General features: G+C 43.3%; 1 protein-coding gene across 2 annotated transcripts; it reads left to right on the top strand.

The window, feature by feature from the left end:
* The first annotated feature begins 532 nt into the window (after positions 1-532).
* Positions 533-8,701, top strand: LOC130377141 (leukocyte elastase inhibitor-like). Of its 2 annotated transcripts, XM_056584129.1 has the most exons (10): positions 533-686; positions 1,149-1,330; positions 2,971-3,090; positions 3,832-3,972; positions 4,340-4,457; positions 4,900-5,042; positions 6,310-6,387; positions 6,696-6,785; positions 7,026-7,206; positions 7,588-8,403. In XM_056584129.1, exons 2-10 carry the CDS (start codon positions 1,154-1,156, stop codon positions 7,812-7,814), a joined length of 1,275 nt encoding a protein of 424 aa, XP_056440104.1. In that variant the 5' UTR covers positions 533-686; positions 1,149-1,153; the 3' UTR covers positions 7,815-8,403. The 2 variants fall into 2 exon arrangements, with proteins under 2 accessions (XP_056440104.1, XP_056440105.1); XM_056584130.1 differs by lacking the exon at positions 2,971-3,090 and having other exon boundaries at positions 7,588-8,701.
* Positions 8,702-10,825: the final 2,124 nt, after the last annotated feature.

The raw sequence follows: 10,825 nt of genomic DNA, 5'->3' as shown, positions 1-10,825 counted from the left end.
CACCAGTTTATATGTAGGGTACATTGTCATTTTTTTTTTTCAGTTCAAGTTTAACTGAACTGTTCACAGTTTAACTAAACTGGTCACAGTTTAGTGTGTGCGTGTGTGTGAGATATAGATGACAGTATTTGTTCCTCTCTCCTTTCCAAACGGATGCTGACGCCTGTCGCTCTCTCTCCTCAGCCGGAGTTCGATGATCTCTGTTTTATAAATAAAGGTCTACTCAGAAACTAAACTTGTTGTATTCTGAATAGACGTCTAGTTGTATTAGTGGTTTTCTGAGTTTTCAACTCCTGTTATTTGCTGCTCCCATGATTAGCTGCAAATGACTCACTACATATTAAAAAGTAAAACGATGCACAGCTGCCTATTGTATTTGGATATAATAAAAGAAGGCAGTTGGCACACATAGAATAGTCCTAGTATAAAGCATTGTGTAGTATCTTTTCAAACAATTGCTATTTAAACCCGCGTAGGTAATAACGATTTATTTTTTTCCAATCGGCTTGCCGTAGAACTCGAAACCCAATGACAATTCAGGAAGCACTCCTGACAGGTTCGTTGGCGTTGGCCAACGATTGGCTTGAGTAAAAGGTTATGGGCGTTTCCGAATACCATCGACATTATCGACATTAGACTCTTTTCTTACCTTTACCTATCGCTTGTCAAGGACAGGAACACACTGCGTAAGTAGTTCATATGACGTTGAAAGACTAACTCTCTCATGGCTTTAACTCTTTTTAAGTTAGTGTTATATATTTATAGGCATATATAGGTCGATTTATTATGTCTTATTAGGATTGTGTAAAGTAAGTGTGTACGTGTGTGGGAGTTTGGATACATGATAAATAGCAACGTTAGATTAGAATAGGTAGCACTTCCTGACATGTGAAATGCTAAAGTAATAGGAGTTCTAAACATTTACTTTACAATGTCGCAAATTGAAATGACAGCTGTACTTTTGTTACAAGGGCTATGTAAATGGTGGTATTAAGGAAAACTTCGCACTGTTCACTTGTATGTGTTTTCTCTTGTGTTCCTCTTCCTCTTTTATGTTTGACCGACAGGGCATTTTGTGAATTCCAGACATAGTGGATACAACATAGTTACTGTTTCATTATTCTCTCACGTTTCTTTCTTTGTATCAGACACAATGGCATCCTCAACCCCTTTGACTGAGGCCAACACCACCTTTACCCTGGCGTTGTTCAAAAAGATCACGGAGGAAAACAAGTCTGGCAATGTCTTCTACTCTCCTCTCAGCATTTCTTCGGCCTTGGCCATGGTGCTGCTGGGTGCACGGGGGAACACCTCCACACAGATGTCAGAGGTATACACGCACGCACACGAGCAAGCACACGCGCACGCACACCTAATACGTGAAAGTATGTAGCATAATTAGTTTGGATGCACCATTTGAAGTGGATGTATTTGGGAAAATGATTTACACAATTAAATCATTTTACACAGTGAATGTATGGGTTTATTCCATAGGTTAAGTGTAATTAAGTTGGTAAAGGCATGTCGCAACATTCTTGTTGAGTAATAGTATACAGAAATATAAAAGTAAAGAAAAATAAATGAAATGATATGCATAATATTTCCCTTTTTAGGTTAGGACCATTCTTTTAGAAATCATTGTTTTAGAATACTATCAATGTGTTATCAAAGTGAACCAAAGTGTAACCTTCAGTGTTACCACTGAAGGTTATGTATCCTGCTCATGATCTCACCTGTCTCATGACCTGCCCTTTTTAAAAATCAACATGGTTGCAATCCTATTCAGCCTTTTTCAGTATGAATCATTGTAGGTTTATCTCACAGTCAGCACAATGCTGACTGTTCTGTGATCCCCCACTCCCTTTTCATATGTTATGTTACTATAGCAACAAAACACACACACACACACACACACACACACACACACACACACACACACACACACACACACACACACACACACACACACACACACACACACACACACACACACACACACACACACACACCAGATGTGTAATGCCAATAAACCAATAAACCTACTACAAACAGTAGTAGTTGTATTCCACAAAGACATTTGCCCATCCCTCTTTTCGCTCTTTCACAATATGTATGACTGTGTATGTTACGGTTTTCCGTAGGATTTAAGTTTTGCTGTTTATAGGGGATGCAAGCTCTTGGTGGTTAGTGAGGTCCCCCCCTTCACTGTAGGTAGCATGTTTAACAGCACATTAGAGTAGTATTCATGCAGTTAATTCAACTTGTTAACTAAGCTCAGGTGTCTTGCACAACCATGGGGTTAGACCTTGTTGTATGGATAAGTGTTCTCTTTCTAGTTGGTTGTTATCAAGAGCTTGCCTCTCCTTATCTTCCGTTGACGCTAGTAAAAGAAGCCATGTGTGCCTTAATGTAAATGTGTAAAAAAAGAGAAGATCGACTGACAGAGAAAGGTATGCAATGAGTGATGAATGCAAGGAGGGGCTTTGAGTCACCGGAGTCCTCCCGAGGAGTTGAATGCCGTAAAACCCAGTGACCTACTTTGGTCCTTAACCTGTCCACCAACATTGAGGGTTAAGCATGCCACGGCCTATTGACAGAGTTGTTTCTTTTTTTTTCATGTGTGCTTGCAAATACTCACTAGCAACCACACGCACGCACACAAACACACACACACACACACACACAAAAGCGGGCACACTGTTGAACTGCACAGCCATCCTCTTGACTTCAACTGTTTAATTGTATTTTGTCAATTTTTGCATGTTAATGCATGCTTATAAGCACACACACACACACACACACACACACACACACACACACACACACACACACACACACACACACACACACACACACACACACACACACACACACACACACACACACACACACACACACACACACACACACACACACCCCCCCCCCCCCCAGCCGTCCTCGTGACCACAAGTCCCTGCCGAACCCCCCCAGGTGCTCTGCTTCTCTGAGGCAGAGGGACCCCAGCAGCAGGCTCTTCCAGCACTGGCACAGATGCAGATGCAGCAGAGGGCGCCCACCACCTTTCTGCCACCGTTTCTGCTCAAGAGGATGGTACCAGGAGCCAAAACCTCAAACGGGGCCATTTTGGATTTTGTCGCTAGCTTAAGTTACACTAACAGGTGGCTGATCAGGGTCTTTTGGAGTCAACCAAAGCGTTATTATCCCCAGGGAAATAACATGGCTCCTTCTTCTCTTCCGTTGCACTGCTATGACGTTGTGCGCATGTCTTTTGAACGGGCTGCAGGTCAAGAGGCCAGAGAGCCAGTGGAGATTTTCTGGGATGTTATGAGATGCGATGGGATGCTGTGTAACATGAATGCTTCTTTACTAATGGGGTGCCTTCATTCCCAATGCGGGACTTGTTGAGTGTGTATGCTGTGTTTGACTGTTTCTTTCTTGCTGTTTCTGTAAGAAAAATACTGGAAGCGCCAATCGTTGTTATTGCTAGACCGATTGAGCTTGTGAAAACTTCAGACTCACCTCAGCTCTTCTCAATAATGTAACTTTACATATTTCTACAATTTCCCTCTCTGTCATTTTCCTCAAGTTTAGCAAATGTTTGACTCTGCCTTGCCTATGTGGGCTCTATCAAAGTACATGGCATTCTAGTCTGTTTTGTGTGAGCATTCGGGTGGTGGAACGCAGCTGTGCATCATCTTGCTGGTGGACAGGGGAAGCAGCAATCTCTCACGCAACCTCTCCTCTCTCAGACAGTGGTCTAAGACCACTGGTCTTACGTTGTGTTTCTCCCCCTCCCCTCCCCTCCCCACACACATACTCTGTACGATGTAGGCGCTGCAACATCAGAAGGGCGAAGAGGACATCAACGCCAGCTTCTGCAAACTACTGAGCGAGCTGAACAAGCCAGACGCGCTGTACTCCCTCAGTCTGGCCAACAGGCTGTATGGAGAGAAGACTTTCCAGTTTGTTCAGGTGAGGATTAAATATCAAAAATGCCGTTCTATTCTTCTTTTCTGTACAGTAATTCAAGGTATGGTAGGTAGGTATTATAGGTAGGATAGGTTTTTATTTTTTCTACTCAATTCTACTCGTAATTAGTTAACACTGGGTACACAGAACACAACTCAAAGACGATAAATGATCATATTTAATTGTTGCCTAGCACTAATTGCATCATTGATGAATGATCGCATGAATACGTTAATACAAATAAAAGGTGTCTCATCATCTCATCATGTGACTTTCCATACATGACCTGGACCTATTTATCCTCCATTTATAGGTATTATGTAATGTATTGTGATAAGCTACATGTGGGGGATTGGTTGAATGTTTCCAGGAGTTCCTGGATGAAACCAGGAAGTACTACCAGGCAGACCTTCAGTCTGTGGACTTCAAAGCCAAGGCAGAGGAGGCCAGGGTGGAGATAAACACCTGGGTGGAGAAACAGACACAAGGTGGGACACTAACACACATATGCAAACAAACACACATACATTGTGTATGTGTGCGAGTAGTACGTGTGTCTCTTATTGTGTTATCTTGAAGTCGCAATGTGTTTCAACTAGTTGGTATCTTAAAGCTACCCTGACAATGTTATCGATAGTTGTTTCAATAATGGTATTATCTTATACATGATATAAAATAAATTATTTAAATTCTGGCCAGCCTATACCTCTCTCTTGGTTTTCAAGGGTTAGGGTTAACCCTAACAATGAGTTTCCCATCCATTGAGTGGATAAAACCCTGTCATTGAGTTTTAGCATTCTGAACGTCCCCGTATACTCACTGAGAGGGGTTCATTCTTACACATTGCGACCTTACGCATTCAATTGGAAGTTTCCACCAAAATGCTGCATTTTCTTTCCTTCTTTTGATTCTTTTTCTTTGTTCACCTAGATAAAATCAAGGACCTGTTGGTACCTGGTGTGGTTGACTCGCTGACCAGGTTGGTGCTGGTCAACGCAATCTACTTCAAGGGAAAGTGGGACAAGCAGTTCAAGGAGGAAGCCACCAAGGAGACTGCCTTCAAACTGAACAAGGTAGCGCTGCAAGACCGGAGCCAAGGGTGGGCCAGTTCACCACTGCCATCTTGGCACTGACACCCACCACAACTCAACCTAATGGTTGCAGATTGCAGGCTATGACTTGCAACAGCCAGCCCTCCATGCCTGGGAAACGTTATAGTGTCCGGTTGGGATTTGAGTCAGAGATGTGGAACATTTGAGAGAAGTTTATATTTCCTTGAATAACAAGCTTCAGGTGTCCGTGAAAAGGGGGATAAATACGTTTGGTGAACAGAGAATTGATCTCCATACATCTAAGAAACATACAATTGCTGCTTTTTCTAACACGTGCTTGACACATTTTGTTAAAATATCACTCTCTTTTAATTCAGAGCTGTTTTCAAAATGGTCATCGTCTGCGTAAGAACCAGTCTTGCCACATACAGTACATGTATATGCTGAAAGAGAACCATAATGAATGGGAAGGACAGACCCTTACTTCCACACAAAGAGGAGCTGCAGCGTGACAGACGGGTGTGACCTCAACAGGGCTTGGCCCTGTTGAGGTGTTGCAACACAGAGCACACCCCCAAAATAATGTCTTGAGTCTGCTGATGCATCACATTCTTGAATGTATATGCTGAAAGAGAACCATAATGAATGGGAAGGACACACCCTTACTTCCACACAAAGAGGAGCTGCAGCGTGACAGACGGGTGTTGCAACACAGAGCACACCCCCAAAATAATGTCTTGAGTCTGCTGATGCATCACATTCTTGAATTATCAAATTCAAATCAGGCCAACAAACGTTCATCATCCTTGTGATTAGAAAGAGAAATACGGCAAGCCACACCTTAGATTCGATTTTATGGACTATAACCTTATCAATCAAAAGAGGAGCAGAAACTCCCTTGAATGGCAATGCAGGATGCAGGCTACCTTGATCGCATACTAGGGATCAAATTAGCAGAGGACAGTACACACATTTTGCTACTGTACTGATTTTCTTTGGTCCAACAACCCGACCATTTGCAATTTCTATATCAACATTTCCATTTCTTTCCACTTGTTTGTAGTTCATTCTATTTTTGTATTCCCATATGGGGGATGCAAGGCTTTCAAATAGCAGCTAAAATCCATTGAGGAAAAATCCATGAGCATGGCAATATGTGGTTTCTCTTAATACATATGCTGAATGCACATAATAAAAATTGATCCCAATTAGCATCATTATTAATATTATAAATAATAAATATATATTATGAATGCATAACCCTGCTTGTCTTTTGTTTTACCCTCAGAAAGACACTAAGAAGGTGAAGATGATGCACCACAAAGCAACTTTCCCACTTGCCTTCATCCCTGAGGCCAATTGCCAGGTAAGGTAAACGCATTGTACTATTCAAACCATCAGTGGTTATCAGCCGAATATTCAGTAAGTGTTTAACTAAATTAGTGGTGCACCAAGCTCATTCTTTATTATCTGTAACTAATGCAATCCTCTTTGTTTCAGAATAATTACAATGTCATACTTGGCACTGATTCCATACATTTTATTTAAATAAATAAATATATGTCAATGTATGATATCCAAGCATTTTTATATCTTACTAGTTTTCTATCTTGAGAAATTGCTATAAACAGTTTCCTTTGGGATTAATACCGTACTCTGAATGTGTTGGTAAAGATCCTGGAGCTGCCCTATGAAGGCAAAGAACTCAGCATGCTGATCTGCCTCCCTATGGAAATTGAGGACGGCACCACCGGCCTGGAGAAGGTAGGAACAGTGCAGAGAGGTACACGCAGTAAAAAGAAAGACCAGGGTTAAAGTGGCAGTGAACTGTAATGTCATCATTACCCGGAGAAACACATCTCACTTCCCCTTCCTCGTTGAACTGAGAGCCAATCATCTTTTTTTAGTTCATAGTGAATTCGAGCTAAAGCAGGTGGCTCACTTGCAATGGAATCAGACCCCACACGCCAACAGTCAAATCAACCACCGATTGTCTTCCTTCAGCTGGAAGCGATGCTGACCTACGAGACCTTCATGGAATGGACCCGACCAGAAATGATGGACCAGAGTGAAGTCAATGTGGGCCTGCCGCGATTCAAGATGACCCAGACCTACGACATGAAAGACCTGCTGGTCAGCATGGGCATGGTGGACGCCTTCGACCAGGGCCTCAGTGACTTCTCTGGTAGGGACCTCACAGCCGGATCGCGTGATCCAATTGTATTATATATCTTAAAAATACACTATTGGAAGGGACCGTATTACGTTCTTTAAGAAAAAAGAAGGGAATTACCAATTTGCTTGATACTATAAGCACTGTATGTATATATATAAATAAATAACTTATAAATGAATCCGTCAATAGACACATTTAACTGTATTAAAGTTGTGTAAAAAAACAAACAATTGAATAAACGGCTGCCACTGCCGAGGCTGCACCGCCTGAGCACACAGTCGTGAATGATAAACTCGTTCAGCGCCAGCGGTAGTGAAACACTCCCACAGCCCCCGTATCAAGTGTGCTAGAGAGCTCCACACCCCCTCAACACCTTCTCCTCTCCGATAGGCATGTCCTCGGCCAACGACCTGGTGCTGTCCAAGGTGGTCCACAAGGCCTTCGTGGAGGTCAACGAGGAGGGCACCGAGGCCGCCGCCGCCACCGCTGCCATCATGATGCTGCGATGCATCAGGATTATCCCCCAATTCGTCGCCGACCACCCCTTCCTCTTCTTCATCCGCCACAACCCCAGCAAGAGCATCCTGTTCGCCGGCCGCTACAGCTCACCTGAGTGATGGCTGAGGGTGGGGGGCGGGGGGGGTGGACACGTGTGTGTGTGTGTGTGTGTGTGTGCGTGTCTATGAGAGCCTCCAGTGTGAAGTGCATAGCGCTTGCCCACATCTATCAAGTGTTCACTTGTCTTTTAAACTGGAGGAGACCTGCCTTAATCAAACCGGGGTGGGGCTTCGAAACTTTTTTCGATGCACGTATATAATTTCCGTACATAATACATTTTTAGCATTATATAATAATTCCGGATATAATAATTTTTTTGCATTGAGGTCACTCATGTTGGTGGTATGCATTCACATACAGTCTACTGTTGGGTCAACGCTGAGTGGAACAATGGATTTACTGGTATGACACACTAGCCTTGCGCTGTATACCCCCGGTTTGTCACTCTCCAGCCTTAGGTCCCCCATATGTAGGCCCATTCTAAACCGCTTTAAGTCCTCCACATTAACTCCTTTACTGCAGTAGTAGTAGCTTGGTTGTATTTTTCTAATGACATAGTATGCCAGATATACACTTAATGATGAATTTTATTCAACCAAAGATGTCATTAACCGTGGAAAACATTTATTTAAGTGTGTGTAAATTTGTGTCTGGCTTATAGAGACTTTATAAAGACTAAACATGCTCAATGTTGGTGGTTGTAAATTGTTTCTTTGACCTTATCCCCTTACCATAATTAATGGTTAATAATTATTCTTTTAGGAGCCTTATGCCCTCAGAAATAAATAACAATATAAAAAACAGCAATTCTTTCATACACTCGAATATGATTTTTTTTTTTTACTAATAAGAACAACATGCTGTAACATTTTGTATTGACTAGTAAGTAAGTATGTATAATCATATGATCAGATTACGAAAAATAAATCAATATCTTATACTTGGAGAGAGCTACGAGAGCATGCCTGTATGATAATTGCGGATTTAGGACCAACCTGGCAAACTTTGACGTCACATAAAAACCCTACCTCATTTCCGTGTTCCAGTTTCAACCATCATGCGCTCGGAAGTCTGGCGTTCGAGGATTCAGGAACACCGAAACTAGAAGACACTCAGAACTTTATGAAAGTGTCTCTCCGTAATTGTAATGCCAATCATATCTTACAGTTTTTCGTCACAGGCACTACCCCTTATACAGCACTGACAGGGATCTAGCCAAGATGCACAAGTTTGGGTCAGGATGCTACGCCTACCAACAGGACAGAGGTAAACTAGATCCTAGGTGTGAGAGAGGACTCTTTGTAGGGCATGACAAGGGCAGTCCCGCCTTTCTAGATTACTACCCCAATAAAGGGAAAGTGCAAAAGCCCAGGCTGGTAAAGTTAGATACAAAGACAACCTGCGAGAACGGGGAGTTAGGGCTGGACCCCAAAATAGATGGTGAGGAGAGAGAGACACCACAACCCAGTGTCCTCAGCACAGACATACAGACTGGCGGTCCACAGTCACCAGAGGATGATGGCGAGAAGCACCCTAGGGTGACGCCACAGGCCTCAAGCAGTGGAAAATATCCCACCAGAGACCCCCAGGGTATCTGGGAGATTATACTCAGGGAGATGGTGACGAGGAGGAAAGTACACTCACTAGTATAGACTATTGCTACTGAGCAGTTTGTGGTGTGCCGCTGACCTTGAAAGAGGCCATGACATCAACTGAATCAGGAAAGTGGAAAAGAGCAATGGACGAGGAGATTGAGTCCTTAGAGGACAACCAGACCTTTACCATGACTACATTGCCAGAGGGCAGAAAGACAGTGGGAGGTAGGTGGGTATACTCGATTAAGGAGGAAAGTTATGGACATGACCAGTACAAGGCCAGGTTTGTGAAGGATATAGCCCAAGGGCAGGGATGGATTATGGCGAGACGTCTGATGGCTGCGTGAAGATGTCACAAGGGAAGTATGTTGGAAAGATCCTAAATCGTTTTGACATGCAGGAGTGTAGAACTAGGGAGACACCATGTGACCAAAAGATAAGACTATTCTGAGGATGCGCCTGAAATGGCTGATGTAAAGAAGTACAGAGAAGTTGTCGGCAGTCTCATCTACCTGTAAAAGACCTGACCTATGCTTTGTGGTAAGCAGACTATCACAGCATTTCGCTAACCCCACAGATGAGCACTTGTTACAGTGAAACATGTTTTGCGCTATCTCAGGGGTACTGTAGACAAACAGCTGTTTTAGAAAGAGCAGTGAGGGTCTAGGCCTTCGCACATACAGTGACGCAGACTGGGGGTCAGACGCCAGCGACAGGCGTAGTACAAGTGGTTATTGTGTGAGCATGAGTAAAGACAGCTCATTGGTCTCATGGAAAACTAAGAAGCAGCCCACAGTACCACTATCCACGTGCGAAGCCGAGTACATGGCTCTAGCTCTAACAATACAGGAGTGTATCTATTTGGAGCAACTGAAAGGTATAAGTGGCGAAACTACCGGGGTGGCAAGGGGTGGCAGCTGCCACCCCCCCAAAAAATGCTTGCCACCCCACTTGCCACCCAGGTTGTTAGAAGTGTCTCCAATATACATTTAGTGAATGGTATTATATTTTTTGCTACTGAAGCTGTTGATCTCATTGGTAACTTGTTTAAGTTTAAGAACTAAAATCTTTATGTCCCCCCTCCCCTGTAAAATGGTTGAGTCCATGAATCCTATTTGCTCTCTTCTCACCGTGCGCATCTGCCGCTTCATTCAAATGAAGACAGAAACGGTTTGAAAGCCAAAGAACTGGAGACAAGCCAACTGTACGCTTGCAGTGATGAAAAAAGGTACAGTACAGCTGAAACTTGAATCAAGAAAATGTGATGGGTGGTCGCATGTGTCTTAATCTGCATGCCTGTTGTGTTCGTGTGTGGACGAGTGCGTGCTCGCCATTGACACACTGATTGCGATTGACGGCGGGGTTCCGAGAACGGACAGATCCAAACGCACACACACACACACACACACACACACACACACACACACACACACACACACACACACACACACACACACACACACACACACACACAC

Source organism: Gadus chalcogrammus, chromosome 23, assembly GCF_026213295.1.
Source record: "Gadus chalcogrammus isolate NIFS_2021 chromosome 23, NIFS_Gcha_1.0, whole genome shotgun sequence".
NCBI classification, from domain to species: domain Eukaryota; kingdom Metazoa; phylum Chordata; class Actinopteri; order Gadiformes; family Gadidae; genus Gadus; species Gadus chalcogrammus.
This window is presented reverse-complemented; position numbering and strand designations above follow the sequence as displayed.

Excerpts from the sequence above, each read along its gene's own strand:
- LOC130377141 (XM_056584129.1), top strand. The coding sequence starts at position 1,154 with ATGGCATCCTCAACCCCTTTGACTGAGGCCAACACCACCTTTACCCTG. Across the intron at positions 5,043-6,309 it reads CTGCCTTCAAACTGAACAAG|AAAGACACTAAGAAGGTGAA; the intron begins GTAGCGCTGCAA and ends TTTTACCCTCAG. Across the intron at positions 7,207-7,587 it reads GGGCCTCAGTGACTTCTCTG|GCATGTCCTCGGCCAACGAC; the intron begins GTAGGGACCTCA and ends CCTCTCCGATAG.